General features: G+C 48.2%; 1 protein-coding gene across 2 annotated transcripts in view; it reads left to right on the plus strand.

Annotated features, from left to right (window-relative positions):
• LOC146816744 (b(0,+)-type amino acid transporter 1-like) overlaps positions 1 to 6836 on the plus strand; it is a 292580-nt gene extending 285744 nt beyond the window's left edge. For both annotated transcript variants that reach the window (XM_085610623.1, XM_085610622.1), the window contains exon 6: positions 5585 to 6836. In XM_085610623.1, coding sequence (XP_085466749.1) covers positions 5585 to 5821 — 237 coding nt within the window. In that variant the 3' untranslated portion in view covers positions 5822 to 6836. The remainder of the gene's footprint in view (positions 1 to 5584) is intronic.
• The last annotated feature ends 15303 nt before the right edge of the window (positions 6837 to 22139 follow it).

Genomic DNA, 22139 nt, shown 5'->3' on the forward strand with positions numbered 1-22139 from the left:
TTATTCTTTTTCTGAAAAATTCTTATGCATTTTAGACCTCCACGGGGTAGGGATAGACAACACTTCACAATTTACATAATGTGAAAATTAGGCTCAAAAAAGGTTAAGACAACAAGAGCAATTATAACACAATCAGTAAGTGATTTCACAAAGTGACATTTCACAAGTAACAAATAAAGTGAAAACATCAAGACTGAAACACAAACAAATCAATTCAAGCTGCTACCAGTCAAAAAAAGAGCAAAAACGTATATCCTCTTTTGCATGAAATGTAAATACCCCCGATGGATGGTATCGCAAGTGTGTTCCATTTAAATAGTTTTGATGGTTATACGGGTTACCTCATTATTGCTCTTTTTCTTACTTTAACAGTACATGTCCTGCCTTTTACATGCATTGCACACTGCCCTCTTGTTTGTCCAGGGCCTACCTTAGAGGTGACATATATGTATAAAAAGGGAAAGTTTGGGCCTGGCAAAAGGTTTATTTTGCCAGGTCGACATGGTAGTGTAAACTGAATGCACAGGCTCTGCAATGGCAGGCCTCAGACTCGATTAGAGGGCTACTTAAGTGGATGGCACAAGCAGTGCTGCAGGCAAACTGGTAGCATTTAATTTACAGGCCCTTTACTAGGAACTTATAAGTAAATGAAATAAGCCAATCGGGTATGAGCCAATATTACCATGTTTAGGGGAGAGAGCACAAGCACTTGTTAGCAGTCAGAGTCCTTATACCAACAAAAACGAGATATGAAAAGTGGGGGAGGAAGGCAAAAATTTGGGGTGACCCTGCAAAAAAGGGCTATTTCCATCACTGTGCTATCCACTAACCATCACAATCCTACAAATGTAGCCACTTGGACTATTTCAAGTAACCCATTTACTGAGGGGAATAGTAAAGAAATGTAAAGAGGTAGCGCTTCCCTTGGCTTAACCATTTTTTTGAGTCAATAGGCTCCTCTTCGAGGCATGGTATGAAACTGGCAAAGAAAGTACTTTTTATTACATCACACCAGTGACAAGATGGATGTTTTTCACTAACTATAAAAAAAACGGGTAAGCAATAGGGTCTGAGGGAAAAACACGACCGGCATGGACAAGTCCCCCTACTAAATCTGTACAAACATAGAGGTCCAAGGGTCAGGAGAAACAAGGAAATATCAATAGTATTGAAACTATGGAAGACTGTGTGGTATAACACAACTGAACTGCTGTCTGAAAAAAGAGTCCTCATGAAGAGGACATAATACCATCACCTACCGAAGTGGCATGCTTCATCATATGGGATCTCCTCTTAACCGCAGCCTGGTGCGATTAAGGAGCTACAAGTCCCAGCAATTGTCAAAGGGAGGAGCTTGCGGATGTTTTTAGCTATACAGAGAGGACTAGATCTCCTAAAGATCGATGAAGCTGGCCTAAGTGTGGTGAAGAATCAGTGTGCAGTGTAAAATAAAAGTGATGTTAAGATTGACTACGAGGAGGAAGCATGATTTAATAGAGATCTCCAAGTGCCAACATTAAAACAACAGTAGAAGCTCAGTCTAAACAAATTTGCGAACGCGCATACAGTGAATCAAATAAAGGTCTACATGTTTCAGCCAACAAAGATCAAAAGATTGTGATTGTGGCTTTCTTCAGGACCATACATTAACTACTGCAGCAGATAGAAGTGACTAAATCACTAATATGTGTAGATAACCAGGAACAAACAAAAGAATGGAACGATACAACCAACTGTGTACTACTGAGTGTTGTCTCTTTTGTTCAAAACACTACAGGACAAGAGGATTAATTCCCGTATCAAATCGGGAATGACACCTACCGCCCCTGGTCACAACTCAGGCCGTGAGGCAACGCTCTGTCCATCGTTACCCCGGGCTTCCTTCCTGGTTGCTTCGAGTGGAAACATGTAGACCTTTAATTGATTCACTGTATGCGCGTTCACAAATTTGTTTAGACCGCGCTTCTACTGTTGTTTTAACTTGCCACATATTGTTTGGATTATTCCTTACCTGCATCTGTTTCATTGCTGAGGCAAAGACACACAGCTAGACATTGTTTGGATATAGGCCTAGGGAAAATCCAAACAGAATCTGGGTACTTACTGGGGTACAAAATTGTGTGTTTATGCTACAGAAAGGAGCCAGATGCTGTTTGAATCTTTAAATCCAAACTGCATTTGGCGCCTTGTTGGAATAGACACACAGTTAAGAAAAAATCCAAACTGTGCCTGGCTCCTGACTTGGCTGCAGGTACATAGCTCCTTCCTCTCACAATGATTCTCATGGAAATACAAGCATTGTGAGTGGGAGAAACTTTATGCCTGTACCCCTTTAAGAGTCAGGCACTATTTGTTTTTTTCTTAGACTAACGAAGCATGCAATTGCTATTTTTATATTTTATGCCTACTTGCAATTTTTAGGCATAGGAGATGTGAAATCCATGGGATAGCAGAGAAAGCTATATATTGCTTAAAGGTAGACAAAATTCTTAACTCCCAAGAGGTCTTTGGTCTAGATTGCTCAAGGATTTCAAGAAACTAATCTTTGAAATCAAACATATTAACTCCAAACAGGAAAAAGGAGATTCAGGCAGCAAGAATTTCCTCTGTACCTCTATGCACAGAAAGCGGATCAAAATAGTATACTGTTGCAACCTTCAGACGTTTTAGGTCACATACATCTGTAATATTTAGTTCGTTTAAAAGTCCACAATGCCCGACGGTAACAATCTGACTGTGCATTATTCGATAATGAAAAATCTAGATAATATACATTGACATGAAGGAAAGCTATGCATTACATTTCTACATACACTTGAGTTGAGGGATAGGAGCTCATTTGAAGTACACTAAGTGATGTCTCAGTCATTATGTCAAGTAATTCTGAGGAAGATTCTAGAAAATGTGCCCTTGCGAGCAGTGACATACCATAGGAAGCCACAAATATAGGGAAATTCAATAGTTAATAGCAAATGTTGTACCATCCTTCATTACCACACTGCTAATAATCAAAACGCTACCACACAGGTGTGGATGGGCTTATGGCCTGGGACAGGGAAGGCCCAGGAACATGACTGTTGAGAAGGCATACAAATGAAAAATGCTTGGAATCAGGCAAGATTTTAGCTTTTTTAAGTGTTTTTTATGCCCCAGAGTTGGTCAGCACCTAGCAAAAAGGTACCGGCTCCAGGTATTTGCGAAATCTAAACAAGACACCCTGGGGAGACCTGATTGGTGTGGCTTACACAAATGCTACCACTTTTTTTTTACCTAGACACACCTGCAAATATAAAACTTTGATTATAAAAACAGAATTCCTTTACATTTCTGTGACACGGTGGTCTGGAATTTGTGGGAAAAACACATATCCCGCCACCAGTGTACCCACACTACCACCAATAAAAACAGTACCTAACGTGTCTGGATGGACCTATCAAAACAAACAAGAACAGGTCAAAACAGTGACCAGTGAATCAGCTTCTGGGGCACTGTGATTAAACCCCCACTCATTATTTCAGTAAATCAAAATTGTGTTTCTTGTGACCCTTACCCATACCTCAACATCCGTGGAGAACCATATCAATGGACTTTATTATTGATCTACTGTCATTGGAATCACAGTCCTGTTGGTGGTGGTTGATCTGTTCACTAAATTAGGGCATGTTATTGCTTTTCCTACACTTCCACCCTCAAAAGAACTGGCAGAATATTTAATGAAGGAAATTGTTTGATTGCATGGTCCTTGGGCTACAATAATTTTGAATCGAGGCTGTAAAGTCACATCTAAATTCTGGACAGCCATACGGATCCTGCTGGATATTAAAACTAACTTCTCGAGTAACTACCATCCTCAGACTGATAGAAAGGGTAAGTCAAATAATTGAACATATCTCAGATGTTTTTTCACTCAGTACCAAGTTGACTGGGTTCATTGTATTCCACAGGCTGAACTCATGTTTTACCATTTCTTGCACAGTTTTTTAAAGATGCCACAATTCTTCTGTACTTATGGATTTGGGTGCATATTTATGAGTGGGGTTGTGTTACGCTTGTCTCCACGCAATGTGGCGCATTCACAATAGAAGCCCAAAATGCGATTAATGAAGCCATGCAAGACCACCTTGCGTGGCCCTGAGTGGTTTCATAAATCCACAGTAACACAAGTTCTGTAGTTTGACGTACTCTCTGAGTTTTATGGACATACCAAACTCCACAGCACTATGAGAAAATGAAAACAGTGGAGACCCATAACATGACCTTAGAAGAGCCTGCAATGTTCACATCCTTCGTTTTCCATCGGGGTACCTGTTCTATCAGAGGACTACTCCCAGGGACATCCACTGGTGTAATTTTCTTCATCATGCTACTCAGATGATGGCGGGAATTACACAGATAGAAACTCCTACAGATTTAGCACTTCTCCTGGAATTTGAAGAATTGGCCTTGGGTTATTTGTGTTCCGGTTCAGGGAGGGCCTAGACTGGCAGTTTGGGCTGGACTATTCCTTTTGGAGCAGGATCAAGACTGATTTGCATATGGCTGAGTCCAAGTTGAGGAGTCATCGTGGACAAAAAAATGACAGGTTGGAATGCTGCTTCAGCGTTTGCCAGGGGTTAGACTTGTTTCAAACATTCCTCCCATAACTTTTTGTCAGTTTATGTACCACCCTACGTAGCAAGGGTATGCCTAGACATAGGGCCCGTGCTCACTGTGCCATTGGAACCAAGCTACACCCAACCGACGAGCACCAATCAGGGCAGTTGCTTGTGTTCCAGTTCGAGGAGGACCTGGATTGCAATTTGAGCTGGACTGTTCCTATTGGATCAGGGTCACGGCTAATTTGCATATGGCTGGGTCTAGACAGAGGTGACAGTGTGGACAAAAAGACAACGGGTTGGAACGCTACCCCAAGCAATTGCCAGTTGGTTAGACGTATTTCAAGTATTCCTCCCATCTCCTTTGATGTACCACCTACGGCCATACTGGTTGTTTAAGACACAAGTTATATAACTGTAAGGAGCAAGACAGCTGTTAACAACCTTCATAGCCCAGAGTAAAAGGGCTATATTACTATTTAACCCACTAATAGTAGAATGTTCTAAATGAAATAGAAGGAAACATAAAGCCAAGCACTGGAATACTGAAGCCGGATGTTTAAACCACCTATTATTGGACCTCTACCACTAGATTGTCTTCAGTGGAGACCCAAAAGTTCCTGTGTTCTAATCCCTCCTTGAAAACCGAATGGCGTATCTGTGTGTAAAGGGCTGCATTGGGTGTGTTGTGGGAAGAGAAAGTAGTTATTCGTATTCAAAAATACCAATGGTATCCTTCAAAAATATACAGTTGTTCAGCGATTAGCACTTAAATCGACTTCACCATGTCGACTGCCGGAATATTTCAAGGTGAGTAAATGTGGTGATAAGAATAGAAAATCTATACTTTCCTATATGTGCTTTCAGTGACGATATGTTGTTTTCTGGAGTCAATATAAGCGCGGATCGATATTACTGTTTTCAATATATTGGCATACAATCCTACGAATCAATTTAATATGTTTTTTCTTGTATCTGTATTTTTGCAGGTTCCTATCATAGTTCCAGTGATTTTTCTGATTATTTCAATCTACCTGATTCTGGCTCCGGTCATCGACAGTCCACAGATTGAGTTTCTCTACGTCTTCCTATTCGCTCTAAGCGGCATCATCGTCTACATCCCACTGGTCCATTACAAACTCCACCCACGGTTCCTAAGCAGTGCCACCCTACATCTCCAGCTTCTGCTAGAAGTTGCCCCCACCGACAGATTTGAAGATGAGTAGACAAGAAGCAATCTTTGAAGACGTTTGTTGAAGGGTGCCTTTGTAATACAAATGCACAGTACACAAATTACACATAGGACCTTTTTAATTAGACTCCAAATAATAGTATTTACTTTTCTTGTAAATATAACTTCATATAGAATCATCCTTGAAAATATTTTATGTCACAGTTTCTTTATGCTGCTAAGAATGGAGTTAAACAATATATAAATGCCATTCAGACCATGTTTCATCAGTTATTGCACTCCATACCAATAAGCTGCATTTGCCTTCTCAGTTATACACTGTTCAGGCAGATTGACCGCCAACAATGCATCTTATTTATTATTTTGGTGAATGAGAGGTGTGATTTATGGCCGCTCTAAATGTTCTGAGACAGGCCCTGAGTATTCGTAGGACCCTTTGTGATGTCACCTTGAGAATGCCTGCAATTAACGTCTATGATATCATGTACCTGACCAACAAGCACTTTACGAAGAACAATCTTTACGCTTCCTAGTGTACTACAATGCAACAAAAACACTTTAAATTGACATATCAAATGTAATAGCTTTATGCAAATAATATTTGCCAATTCTTTCACAGTGTGCTTTATAAATGCCCTTTCATTCATTCATTCATTTTTGTACTGTATGCCAGATTTCCTTGGTGAAGAACAAACACCCTCATAATGTAATCTATCAGGGTGTAAAGGACATTCTCAAAGTTGTTTGTAATTGTCAGAACTCTGTGGTTGCATACAAGACTGGTGATGGGTTGAGCAGGTTTCCATTCATATGTTAAGCGTTTCATAACTTTGCTGCTTTTCCTGAGGCTTTCAAATTGCTTGTGTTGCACGTATTCTGCTGCATATAGCATACTACTTCATGCCTGATTTATTATCCGTTTCCTAAGGAAAGATTTTTGGCAACACCTGCATTGCCATGTTTAAGGGAAATGTCTGTGTTAAAGCCATGTTCAGCAGATGTAGCCAAGTACTGATTTATTGTACAGGCAGCCTAATAAAGAGATATTACAACAGAAAACTTTCAGTGATGTGCAATGCACTGATTCTAGATAGAGCTTTGTGAGTGTGGCTTCTTAAAGCACACCCAGAGATCAAGTCTTCTTTTGGTGGTCATTCTCAGCTGAATAAGAGAATAGTGGGTATCAGGAGAGCAAGTGAGCATCATTTAAACACATCATACAGACGAGACCATCTCTTGGCACATATCATCTACTCCATACAAGAACAGCGCATACTGGAAGAACAAGCATTTGCAATGCAATCGATCTCGCCTTTGGGGCCTAATGTGTATTTAGCTATGCAGCACATTAGCCTGGGTGCTGAAACATCTACTGTTCTTTAACATGAAGTGAAAGTAAGCACCAAACTACGTGACACGCCAGGTATGGGAACACATGGAGAGAAATATTGCCTTTCAGCGGGAAATGGTATTGTTCAAAGCTCTGTTTTTAATATAAAATCAGGGCATATCACTGAAAATACAAGATTTGAAAAAAATATTGTCCACCGGTGCTCGTGAAGACAATTTCTATGGACTGGAATCTAGAGAATGCTAAAGTGATTCTAGTATTTTACTGACCTCTGCTAGTCGTTTTCTATCGAGAAAAGTAAATAGAGCAGTTGCCAGAAAAAGAAAAACAAGAAAGTCTCTCAGCAGAAAGCAATTCTGGTATTTTAATGACCTCTGCTGGTCGTTTTCTATCAAGACAGTCAAATGGAGGCAGTTGAACAGAAAAAAAAGTCCCTAAGCAGAAGCAGACAATTCCTAGGCCTGATCTCCAGTGCCCACATAGTACATACACATATAAGTATATAATAATAAGTATATACTAAAGTATATACACAAGGTTTCGAATGCTCCACCTAAAAATGATTGGGTGTCTGGGGCTATTTAAAGCACATTCAAAATATAAAATAATCTTTTTGCGCTTAGTATTATTTTCAGAATAGAACAATGGCCACTATGAGAACACGTAAATGAACGGCTTTATTTGCAAAAACAAAACTCAGACCATCTCTTGGTGCATACAGTCAACTTCTGGAAAGAGCAATTCCTCCTTGGAGAAACAGTGAGTGTCTACCACACAAACCAAAAACAATTGTTTTCATGCTGTTCGGATCAGCAGACAACAATGCTTACTGGGAGTACACATGTGTGAGTGAGTCTTATTAAAAGTGATCCCACAGGTCAGACTAACTTTTGGTGATAGTGGTCAGCTTAATAAAAAAAAAAGAACATTATCTACAAGGAGAAACAATGGGTGAAAGAGTGAAAATGACTACTGAAACACATTCTGCAGACCACCTTTGGTGGCACTTATTGACATCAGAAGAGAACAGTGCCTTTTTTTTTTACAGGGATAAACATTTAGGTGCCGATTCCGATCGACCGTACGACTGGTATCCGTATTTTTTTATGTACGAATCGTACAAGTCCCGTACAAACAGCGAAGTACGATTCATAGGTGAAAAATACATACAAATCGCTTTAGGAAAAGTCTACGAGACGTCCCCGGACAGTTTTACATACAAATCGTAAAACTGAAGTCCGAGCGCGCAAGTACGATCCGTACCGCCCGTCCGAAAACACAAGTGCATGGAAAAGGCCCCGTACGGAGCGAACGCCGAACCACTCGTATCCGGGTAAACTTGTGCCCGGGATACGAGTCGTACAGCCCCCCTCCCCCCCCATATGTCAGCACCGTACCCCCCCATGTCCGCACTCTACCCCAGCCCCGTACGTGTACGCACCGTACCCCACCACCGTACCCCAGCCCCGTACATGTACGCACCGTACCCCACAACCGTACCCCAGCCCCTTACTTGTACACTACGTAGCCCACCACCGTACCCCAGCCCCTTACTTGTACGCACCGTACCCCACCACCGTACCCCAGCCCCGTACTTGGACGCACCGTACCACAGCGCCATACCCCAGGCCTGGACTTGGACGCACCGTACCCCAGCGCCCTACCCCAGCGCCCTACCCCAGCCCCGTACCCCAACACCGTACCCCAGCACCGTACTTGTACGCACCGTACCCCAGCCCCGTACTTGGACGCACCGTACCCCAGCGCTGTACCACATGCCCCTACTTGGACGCACCGTACCCGTATTTTTTTACGTACGAATCGTACAAGTCCCGTACAAACAGCGAAGTACGATTCGTAGGTGAAAAATACATACGAATCGCTTTAGGAAAAGTCTACGAGATGTCCCCGGACAGTTTTACATACAAATCGTAAAACTGAAGTCCGAGCGCGCAAGTACGATCCGTACCGCCCGTCCGAAAACACAAGTGCATGGAAAAGGCCCCATTACGGAGCGAACGCCGTACCACTCGTATCCGGGTAAACTTGTGCCCAGGATACGAGTCGTACAGCCCCCCTCCCCCCCATATGTCAGCACTGTACCCCCCCATGTCTGCACTCTACCCCAGCCCCGTACGTGTACGCACCGTACCCCACCACCGTACCCCAGCCCCGTACATGTACGCACCGTACCCCACAACCGTACCCCAGCCCCTTACTTGTACGCACCGTACCCCACCACCGTACCCCAGCCCCTTACTTGTACACTACGTAGCCCACCACCGTACCCCAGCCCCTTACTTGTACGCACCGTACCTCACCACCGCACCCCAGCCCCGTACTTGGACGCACCGTACCCCAGCGCCCTACCCCAGCCCCGTACCCCAGCGCCGTACCCCAGCCCCTTACTTGTACGCACCGTACCCCACCACCGTACCCCAGCCCCGTACTTGGACGCACCGTACCACAGCGCCGTACCCCAGGCCTGGACTTGGACGCACCGTACCCCAGCGCCCTACCCCAGTGCCCTACCCCAGCCCCGTACCCCAACACCGTACCCCAGCACCGTACTTGTACGCACCGTACCCCAGCCCCGTACTTGGACGCACCGTACCCCAGCGCTGTACCACATGCCCCTACTTGGACGCACCGTACCCCAGCGCCGTACCCCAGCCCCGTACATGTATGCACCGTACCCCAACACCATACCCCAGCCCCGTACTGGTACGCCCCGTATCCCACCACCGTACCCCAGCACCGTACTTGGACGCACCGTACCCCAGCGCCTTACCCCATGCCCCTACTTGGACGCACCATACCCCAGCCCCGTACATGTACGCACCGTACCCCAACACCGTACCCCAGCACCGTACTTGTACGCACTGTACCCCGACACCATACCCCAGCCCCGTACTTGGACACACCTTACCCCACCACCATACCCCAGCCCTGTACTTGGACGCACCGTACCCCAGCGCCCTACCCCAGCCCCGTACCCCAGCGCCGTACCCCAGCCCCTTACTTGTACGCACCGTACCCCACCACCGTACCCCAGCCCCGTACTTGGACGCACCGTACCCCAGCCCCATACCCCAACACCGTGCCCCAGCACCGTACTTGTACGCACCGTACCCCAGCCCCGTACTTGGACGCAACGTACCCCAGCGCCGTACCACATGCCCCTACTTGGACGCACCATACCCCAGCCCCGTACATGTACACACCGTACCCCAACACCGTACCCCAGCCCCGTACTGGTACGCCCCGTACCCCACCACCGTACCCCAGCACCGTACTTGGATGCACCATACCCCAGCGCCGTACCCCATGCCCCTACTTGGACGCACCATACCCCAGCCCCGTACATGTACGCACCGTACCCCAACACCGTACCCCAGCACCGTACTTGTACACACTGTACCCCAACACTGTACCCCAGCCCCGTACTTGGACGCACCGTACCCCACCACCGTACCCCAGCATCGCGTATGTACTAACCGTACAACAACATTGCATGTGTGAGCACTGTACAACAACATCGCGTATGTACGCACCTTACATACGCTAAAACGACTCGTACAGAAGCAGGACACTGTAAAACAGCACAAGGAGGGTCAATTCGACTCGCACAACACCACAAAAAATCCTACAGTACAAAAAACATCTAAAAGACTGACCTGGCACATCCAAACAGGCAAACAGAGGCCCAAACTCACAACCACCTCTTATTACACACCCACCAAAATTTCAAACCCAGCCACACCCACAAATGGACCCATAAAAAGGGCCCACACTCACAAACCATGAGCCTTTGCAACAGACCCACTGCTGACAGACATCACACACAAACAACTGCACCCATACACCTTAACTTACACACCTTCACACAACCTCCTTCACACATACCCCCTCTACACATTCACACACACACCTACACATTCACACCCACACACCCACAACCATCCACACTCACACCCCACACCATGCCCACAGACAAGAATCCAAAGTTCACAAGGGAGGAGCTGGACATCCTTGTCAACGAAGTCATCAGAGTCGAGCCACAGCTCTTTGGAACATTGGTCAGACAGACCAACATAGCCGAAAAATCACGCCTGTGGCAGAGGATCGTCGATCGGGTGAATGCTGTTGCGCCCATCAGAAGGACCATGAATGAATGCCAAGCCAGGTGGTACGATCTGCGGAGGGCAGTCAAGCGCAAAATGAACGAGGACTACGCCCAGAGTAACATCACTGGAGGTGGGCTGCCCCGCAGACCGGTACATTACCATCCCTGGGAGGAGAAGGTGATGGCCCTGCTTCCGCCGGTGGGAGTACACGGAGTCGAAGGAGTTGCAGAGCCTGGTGAGTACACAAACAACTTAGGTAACATGGGGGGAATGGCATCCACACCCCAACTACAACAAATGCACTCACCTACCCCCAAGCCCTCACCGGACACAACCACACTCAAAAACAACGCTCATGCCACTAACATGTGTATGCCCCATTCACAAAGCAAGGCCATGCCATGTCCCAGCCTACACAAACCACAAACCCAAGACTGGATGTCCGGGATGCTGGGAGGGTGGGGATCACTAAAAATATTGTACAACTCAGAAACAGACACCATTGCCCTCAGCCCATATGGCCCAGGTACATACCCATGCACCATGCGCAATGCACAGGGACTGGCAAAGTACTGACAAGGTAGCTGACACTTGGCCCTGCTGTAGGCAGCACAAGGCCCTCCTGTGACAACTACAAACTCTAACACAAACACAACAAGCTCAGATATCTAGGACAGGAACTCACACTCACTAACATGGCGGCATGCTCCATGGGGGGACAGATACATCACCTGGGAGACCCACTGCCAAATCATACTACACCCACCAGCAGGCACCGTCAATCAATCAACAATCGATCAGGGTACTTGTAAGGCGCGCTAATACCTGTGAGGGTCTCAAGGTGCTGAGGGGTGGGGGCGTTCCACTACTGCTCGAAGAGCCAGGTGTTGAGGAGTCTTCTGAAGGCAAGTAGGTCTTGGGTCAGTCGTAGTTGGGTTGGGAGGGTGTTCCAGGTCTTGGCGGCGAGGTAGGAGAAGGATCTGCCGCAGGTGGTCGTACGTTGGGTGCGGTGGACAGCTGCGAGGGCGAGGCTGCCGGAGCGGAGCTGGCGGGTGGGGTTGTAGAAGCTGAGTCTGATGTTCAGGTAGGCTTGTCCGGCGTTGTGGAGGGCCTTGTGTGCGTGGGTGAGGAGCTTGAAGGTGATCCTCTTGTCGATGTGGAGCCAGTGAAGGTCACTCAGGAGGGGGGTGATGGGGCTGTGTCGGGGGGCATTGACGATCAGTCGTGCGGAGGCATTTCGGAAGCGTTGTAGCCGCCGTTGGTGTTTGGATGGGAGTCCTGCGTATAGTGCATTGCCGTAGTCCAGTCAGCTGCTGACGAGGGCCTGTGTCACTGTTCTACTTGTTTCGGTCGGGATCGACCAGTAGATCCGGCGGAGCATGCGTAGGGTGTCGTAGCAGGAGGAGGAGACGGCGTTGACCTGCTTGGACATGGAGAGGGAGGATGCGAGGATCAATCCTAGGTTGCGTGCGTGGTGGGTGGGTGTAGGTGCTGTCCCCAGAGCGATCGGCCACCAGGAGTCATCCCAGGCTGAGGGTGTGGGTCCGAGGATGAGGACCTCTGTCTTGTCCGAGTTCTGTTTCAGATGGCCGCTCCGCATCCAGTCGGCGATGGCCCTCAGACCCTTGTGGATGTTTGTTTTGGTGGTGTGAGGGTCCTTGGTGAGGGAGAGGATGAGCTGGGTGTCGTCAGCGTAGGAGATGTTTTTGAGGTTGTGGTGGCGGGCCACTTGTGTGAGGGGGGCCGTGTGGATGTTGAACAGCATCGGGCTGAGGGATGATCACTCACCCCTTACACAAGCACACACCCCCGGGGAAGCCAATGGAGTTACCCACTCTCACAATGGACATGTGACACAACAAAATCACGCCACAGCCAAAGAAGCATCCAAGCCCAAATTCGACATGTCAAACACCCTGGAGAACATTTCAATCAGTCCCCTGCAACATACACATCCACAAGTCAACATTGATGTGAATGCTAGGCACATACAACTACCTGGAGGAACTGTGGCAACTAGAATATGAATGAAACATGGATGTCGCATTAAACAGCATTAACATTATCTCTCTCTCACACACAGGGCAACGTCATAGATCTCCCCCCAACAATGGGGGGAAGTACCACAGTCCAGGCTCGGGAGGAACCTGATCCCACCGGCAGCGACACCTCACAACACTCCGCGGATGACCCCAACCCACCTGGCCCCTCTGGTGTCCAAGCCCCTGCAGCACCTGCTTCAGGTACATCTGTGCCAACCACCACCCCCATTCCTGCCACATCCCAGGAGACACCCAGGAGCCCTGCCCACACTGAACAACTGAGCCAGTCTGACCTGGAGGGACAAGGTTCGCCGGGCACCCAGGAGGAGGCAGCCAACACCGACACTGCCATCCCTCAGAGGTCCCGTACACCCGATGTGCCCACAACGGCAGGCTAGGCTCGTGTGGGCAGGGGTGATGGGAGTGGAGGCAGGCGGAGGCGAGAACCTGACCAGACAGCTGAAGGTATCGGTATGTCACACGTACGCAAAATCATGGAGGCATACCGGCGTGACACCAGGGCCATCAGTCAGGTAGTGGCGACCCTCACAGACAAGAAGAATCAGCAGGCCGAGCAACACGCCAGTCAACAACAACACCAAGGATGGATGGAGGCAAGACAGGCTGAGCTCCTGGCGGTGCAAAGGGACATAAGCCATTCACTCTGTCGGATCGCCGACAACATGGGCAACCCTCCCTGTGACACCAGGCGCAGACCAGCACCAGCCACAGGGAGGGAGGAGGAGGAGGAGGAGGAGGAGGATTCGTCCGACGGAGCGTCCCAAACATCGTCAAGGCCTGCATCGAGGGTCCCCGGAGGAAGGTGGGTCGTCCATGGAAAAGACCGTGAGAGGCAGCGGACCATCCACATCTCCCAGGTCACCTGGCCTGGCCTTCATGCGCAACAGCAGCACATCATTCACTGACATTCTCTGCCACATGGACTTGCTGGTCACAGTCTGACCAATGATGACCAACACTGTGGTCTGGACTCTGATGACTTCAAATGCCAAGGATCCCATCTCCCCCTGTGAACTTTGGATTCTATGCACCCGGTAGAGCACCTTTTTTTTTTTCTACCAAAACACGCACCCCAACGAGAATAAAACTATTTATTTGTCATGAGATGTTGCAGTCATTTTGCATTAGTCCACAACATACGTGTGGGTAAATGTCAAACTATGCCTGAGTGTTGAACTAACTCCAGCCATCCATACCCTGGGATCTGAGTCCGGTACAGGACACACATGGGTCACAATGTATCATCCGATATAGCCTGGGAGCCCAATACTCACCCGTGATGGCCTCAAGCTGCTGAGGGGGGGCTTGAAATACTGTGCGGACACACCATTCAGGAAGAGGATGATGAAGGCCTAGAGGTCATGGCTCATGTGGAGGTTCCCGGGGAGGGAGTCCCAGGTATGTTTTTCCAGGCGTGAGAACCATCTCCTTCATGCTGGAGTGTTGTGGATGTGAAGAATGGTGGCCAGGCTAAGTTCGGATGCATAGAGTTGGGCCAACGGGGTCTTGGATGACAGACGTACAAGGTTGATTTTGGGGTCCGGGGTTGTTGACTGCCTCCTGAGTATGTGTGAGGAGTGTGAACGTTATCCTGCAGCACACAGTGATCCCTTGCAGCTATCTCAGGTGGACGGTGATGTTGATGGGGTGCGGGATGTTGAAGCTGAGTTGTGCAGATGCACCCTGGATGTGGACAAGTTTCCTGTGAGTTTGGATGTACTTGCTCCGTAGAGGGCGGGGCAGTAGTTGACATGGCTGGTGTCGTGAACCTGGGGATGGTCTGTCTTTCCTTGGAGTGGATCTATCTGAGGATCATGTGCATCATGCAGAGAGTGTTGCAGCATGAGGTACAGATGCTGGTGATTTGCATGGAAAATGTGAGTGACAAATCCATGATGTACACCATCTTGTGTGCATGGCCACTGGGTGCTTGTGTAGGGCCCCTGCGGGTGGGACACAAGGAGTTGAGCCAGCTGTAAGGGGACAATGCTCAGATGCTTACCTCAGTCCTGTACAAGTCCAGCCTCAGGTGGCTGATGTTCAGCCATTCATCCACGGACCTCATGCCTCCTTGAATGTTGGAACTGGCAATGGCTGCGTCTTTGGTGAGGGTGAGGAGCACCTGGGTGTCAATGGCATACGACATGATGATGAGGTTGTGTGCGCATGTGATGGTGGAGAGGGGGGTCCTGGACACATTGAAGATTGACACGCTGAGAGATGATCCCTGGGCCATGTGCCAGATGATGCCACTATACCACATGCTGAAGGCTTGAGTCCCACTCCCATCGCCTTGCTGGTGGATGGAGCCGGTGTGGAGCAGGAGGGACATGATCTGTTTGGTGTGACAGGGCCTGGAAGGCGGGGCAGCGCTGTGTAGGCAGTTGGAGTTGCACACTCAGCATGCAAAGGTGTCGAGTGTGCGCTTAGGGTATGCCTGAGAGCAGGCGGTTGAGTTTCGGATAGACATTGCTTGGAGGGTGGCTACAACATCAGACTGTAGTGTGATGTGGGTCATACAAAAACATGAGGGTCGTGCAATGTGCACGTTGCATGTGCTGACGGTCCTGCCTATGGCACCGCGTGGCCGCCACAGTGGCACAGACAAGATGATGACACCCAAATGAATGGGTGGAGGGAGGCAGGGAGGAGCATCTTTGAGGTGTGTGTGTTGCCGAATCCCCCTACTTTGTGGGCCCTTGCTGCAGGGGCCGCAGCAGCAGGCGGCATGTCCTGGAAAGTATGCCAAAAGTAGCACACAAAGACAAGGATGTCAGAAAGGACAACTGCAACAGGCGTATGTAAAGGAAGGGGTGTCCGGTTACCCATGGCACACCCAGAGAAAATGGATGCACAATCACCAAAGATGACTGACACAGGATCAGGAAACAGAAGGCCGAGCAGCGCACATGAGACACACCCTCAGCAGGCGTTGCCGGCCTGTCTTGGGGACCAACATGCCCAAATACATACACAACCATGGACTTCATGCACAATCGAGATTCTAACCCATAAAGAACTGCATGCATGTAGCCAAACTACACATAGACTCATATGCACAATCTTTGACAACTTTGCCAGAGATGCCGCATGCAAAGTGGCAAGAGACCTGCATTGACAGAGATGAGGCACCTTGGAGGGTGAGGAACCCCTTTATTACTCAGGCTCACACTAAGGTAAATGCATCAATATAAACAGACACACAGGTCATTTGGCTGAACATGTGGGACCTACACTGGACACCCCCTTCACAACACAGATGTAGTAAATCCAAATGGCCTGGCACACAAGTTAAGGGGATGAGCCAAACACCCCCTGCTGCACACGGAGAGGATGCAATTCCCCATTGAGCCTCTTATGGGGATGTTCCACACCATGTCCACCCGTAGCATCCCGTATGTTTCTGAGGGAAGTTTTACACACATTGATGCCTTCATCAGAATCCACAAACCATTAGAGATGACTGTCACGAAGGTTGTCTATCAATTCATGGGAGTCATGCTACATGTCATGGGCCCCATGGTGAGTCGACATGTATGCATGGTAACCCAACATGTACAGGAGCAGTCCCCACACATTCCAAACACGTAACACCCCCAAAATGCCTTGCTGCAATCCTCACCCAAAATGACTTTTCCCCATGTCCGTGCATGGAACGCTGATTCAGCACACGTTGCAATACTCATGAGGAATAGCAGGAGGCCAACGATGACACGACCAGACAACATGCGTAAGAACCTGTGGATGACAGACACACAAGTAGTCAGCTAAAAGATTGTTATCCGCATACATGGTCATTTACTCTAAATAATGTTGTCACCATGCGATTAGAAAAATTAGGGTCTCAGCTAAAAGGAGTGGAATGACATCATCACTCGAGTGACACATCAGAACACACATCTAAGTCACTTAGCATACAGTCAGCTGGACACACACATTGCAACACATGCCACACAAGGCTCCAAGCGTGCACACTCAGACCCAGTGACTCACCATTATGAGAAGAATTTGCGTATGAGCTGACTTCGGATATCCTCCTCCTCCTCCTCCTCCTCACTTGCCTCGTGACCAAGCCCTTCATCCTCCACGGGTGGATGTTCCTGCTCATGCTGCTCCAGGATGAGTGGCACTGCCTTCTCAACTGCCATGTTGTGCAGCATGCAGCACATGAGGAAGATTTTGCACACCTTTCCGGGGCATAAGGGAGGGACCCGCCTGTCTTGTCCAGGCACCGGCATCGGCTCTTCAGGAGTCCAAACATCCTCTCAATCACTCGCCTGCTCTGCCCATGTACATTGTTGTACCGGTGATCTGCAGCTGTTCTTGGGTTGCGGAGAAGTGTAATCAGCCATGGCATGTTGGGCTAGCCAGAGTCCCCTACATAGAAACATCATGTAAATAAGTGGGTCAGGAGATGCCGTAAGAGAGAAAGATACCGCAACACATAGGACAAAAAGAGTATACCCACCAAAAAGACATGCTCGTTCGTTGTGCAGCCGCAGCATCATTTGTGGCACCCTGCTACGCCTCATGATGTAGGCATTGTGTGCTGACCCTGGTAAATGTGCACAGACATGGGAAATCAGCATGTTAGCAAGACACACCACAAGGGCATTTATAGAGTGGTAATGTTTACGGTTGCGATAGGCGACCTACTGTGCCTGTGGTGGTACCAAAGCCACATGTGTCCCATCAATGGACCCAATTACATGGAGCATCACTCCCAGGGCATAGAAATCACCCTTGACACCTGTAACGGCGTATGCAGTCACGTTCCCTCATGGCACCCAAGTCTGGCATTGGTCTGGAGATAGGCGGTGCCCTGCAGAAAATTGGAATGAATAACGAACAGTGAGAACATAACAACATCAATGTCAATGAACTGAGCACATGCTCAACTGCTAATACACATCTGCTAAATACAGAGTCTGGTCTGTGCAATACATCCAGGACACGTATGCCAACCAGGTGATACTCCTACGAAAAGCCAGCTACACCCGTTGATTGTCAAGTCTACATGACATGCCCTGAAACGAGCTGTGGGCCAGTGTCAGTGAACAGCCAGAGACCTCACAAGAGTGACATACATCCACATATCAGCATTTGAAGGATGTCATCTCATACAGACAGCTGACGGCAAGCTAGACGCACAGATAACATGGAATGTCACATGTACAGGTCACACACATTGCGATAAAGGGGTACACGTGAAAACAGAAAACACAGACATTGAGACGACGCAGATATGTCCTCGTCAAAATATCAAGTTCGATGCATACAGACACATGTTACGTGGAAATCCACATGTGGCATGGTGTGCGTAGATGTGTGCCATGCCCATCTACACACAGACACATGTTGGATGCAGCAACAGCAGATGCAGTTGACGGAACACCAACAGCAAGCTCATGGGAACACATGACACACACATGACATAGTCACATCGGTGCACGCTGGTCGTTAAATGTCAGTTGTTAGTGTCCCTGTCCCTGGCATCAGGGGACAGTTGCGGGTGGTGGTGACTGTGCCATACCAGTGATGCTGTGCTTGACACGTTTGTACTACATGCACACATGTGCAAAATGTGAAGGGGAAGTGTGCCACATAGTGCCCAGTACACAGGTCATCACACAGCAATTGTGCAAATACATGAGGAGACATGTGCAATATCACTGCCTGACACACCTAGGCCCTGCACATGTAGGACAGCAATGACAATGACTTGATGTACATCCTTGTGCGAGTCTGAGACCTCCATTCCTTTCGTGTGCGCATCCTATCAACAGTGTAAGCATGTGAAACGCACCGTACACACGCTCTGTGGGCGTGTGTACGGTCGGTATCACCAGAGTTGTGTGGCCGTAGGAGCACGCGTGGTACGGACCGTACAAGTACAGTCCGTATCACTATAGTAGTGGTGCCGTAGGAGCACGCGTGGTACGGACCGTACACACGTACGTGTACTACCAGTGCGTGCCCGTACGTGTACTACCAGTGCGTACACGTACGTGTAGGCACTGGTAGTACACGTAAGGGTATGTGTACTACCAGTGCCTACACGTACGTGTACTACCAGTGCGTACACATACGTGTAGGCACTGGTAGTACACATACAGGTACGTGTACTACCAGTGCCTACACGTACGTGTACTACTAGTGCCTACATGTACGTGTAGGCACTGGTAGTACACGTACGGGTACGTGTACTACCAGTGCGTACCCGTACATGTACTACCAGTACCAGATCTAGAAGCGGGCCGTCAGGGCCGTGAGATCGGTGGAGGGTCGCAGTCGGCGCCTAACCCAAGTCAGATAACGGTGGCAGGATATCCGGTGCTGGACCCGGAGGATCGCCTGGGTCCTGCTGAAGGACTCACCTCCACGCCCCCACGGCGGGCGCCGACTCCTGACCCACCAGATGAGGCGTGTCCTGGCGGTGATCTTCCCTGACATGGATAGGCGGTTACAGGAGAGACAGCAGCAAGGAGGCGGTAGGTACATGTGTGTTTGTTGTGTGTCACCAGCTTTTGGAAGTGCTCAGTCGCCTGGATACACTGCCAGGGTTTATATGTGCAGTGCATATCCTGTTCCCCCAAGTCAACCGGTGCTGTTCTTCCTCCCTTCCCCTCCTTGACATGTGTTCCCTGGTCTGTGTGTAATCACTATTGCACATGGTCATCTAGGCTGCCAGTTAATCCAAATGCACATTGCTTTCTGCATCCTGTGTGGGGGTTGTCTGTGACATGTGTTGGTACCTTGCCTGTGCCCTGTCCTGTTCAGTCATTTGGGGGTCCATATTTGTTGGCACTGATGCTGAGTCTCAACATAGGAGTGTGAGGTTTCAAATGAACAGACTTGCAGCATGCATGACCGATGTTGTGGCCTCAGACATGATGTGCATGAGTGGGAGATATGCATAGTGCCGGGACGGTTGCTCATGTTACAGTCAGATCATTCCAGGACCATGGAGCAGTGTGCCCACTACAATCCCCTGAGACACCCTTGCCTCGTAATCATGTGTGTCATCCAACACTGTGCCCATTCTCTGTGTGTTCAGCATAGGTTGGCCTCTGTGGCATTGTTCCCTGGCCTCATTTGCATTTCTCTAAAGTGTGCTACATGTGTCCACTGGACAGGGTGACCCCATTTGACTTGTGCATCCTCACACTGGGCAGTGCCTGTGTGTCTATTTACAACTATCTGTTGATGGTTGTTTGTCACAAATATGTGTTGGCAGCCTCACGAGGTGATGTGGACTACATTTTGGAATTCTTGATGCACATTTTTGTAAACCCTGATTAAGAGGTGTAACTTCTTGATCTGTCTCAATCACATTGTCTCAGGTATGGGGGGTTTGTGCGGGTGGGGCCTACATGTCCAAACCTTATGTCTCCTTGCCAGGTCTGACCTGTGTGTGATAATTGTCTGGACAGACACTCAACATGCAATGACCCAGTCATGTTGTGCAGGGTTTAATGTTTGTGTTTTGCAGCATGTGTCAAAAGTTGAAATACATGATTCCTGTTGATCCATTTTTGGCACCAGTGTGTGGTCCAAATGCTACGTAGTTTTGTCTTTGTGTGCTGACATCTGTGTGGACATTCTTGCTTGCCATGAGGGTGTCTCCTCAGTGCAGGTGTGCCTTATTCCGACACAATTGCAGGCCCATTAGCTTATGCATTGTCTTGTGTTTGGACATGTGTGCCACTCCACATGACAGGCAGTGGGTCAGATGTGTTGCCAACTGTGTCATCATGGTACGGATGGCCATGTGACAGGTGGCATGATTCAAGTTGTTAGTCAAAAAGTATTGTACCTTGGCACTCACTACACTTGTCAACATGTCTTCATGTTTTCAATGCTTGAGTTTGATGTTTTGTTGTGAAGGACTATAATGTGCCTGCATGACCGATGTCTCCCAAGGAAGTGCACAAGAAACCACCTTTACACATTCAGGGGACACGCTGGCACATTTTAAAGTAAGGCACAGTTCGAATAAGACTGTTTTTCAGATTATACATATCCATGTTCCCACAGTGTGGTGGCATTTGGGTAAGTCCTTGGTTGTTGCTGATACCAACTTACGAGTGTCAAGTCATCCAGACCGCCGTGGTGCCATGTATATGTACTTACTGAAACCCCATTTCTTTCTAACAGTGGCTTCTTTGAATAAGGCTGGCAGCTCATACAATGACTGTGTAAATGTAGTTTTGTGTGCACCTCCTTGTGTGACTTCTTTTATACAGGCACATGTGTGTTCTGTTCACAAAGTGGCACATTCACACATTCTAAACATGTAGATTGTGTAAAGTGGTGTGATTCCCAAGGGATCACAATGTATTTCGTTTGGGTTTCCAAAGAACTTACAGGTCTCTGAGTGTGGGGACACCTTCAGCATTGAGGTCTGTTATTTAGCCTTGGGTACACCAATACTGTTTCGTTCACAGTAAACAAGAGGTGACATGCCTTCGTAGTATTGCTGTGCTCAACTGTTCCCAGACACTATCTTCTCAGTATATTTCGATATCAAGTTATTTGCTGTTGTGTCCTATTTTTCCTTGTTTCCAAGTGGCATGGTGGGTCAACCAACTGGGGAGTGCAGGGCTTACATATGTGCGGAGTAATCTAGATGTTACTCATGATGCATTGCCTGATATGCACTGTGACCTATTTTGTTTCGACTCATGTGTCAGATGAATGATTAATTTCTGTATCTTCACCTTGCCCACAGCATCATCGGAGGACACCGAGGGAGACACCTGCACGGACCTGGAGGAGGGATGCAGCACCGGTGCCACCACTGCTGGCGAG

The sequence above is a fragment of the Triturus cristatus genome, chromosome 6 (genome assembly GCF_964204655.1).
Source record: "Triturus cristatus chromosome 6, aTriCri1.1, whole genome shotgun sequence".
Classification (NCBI taxonomy): Eukaryota; Metazoa; Chordata; class Amphibia; order Caudata; family Salamandridae; genus Triturus; species Triturus cristatus.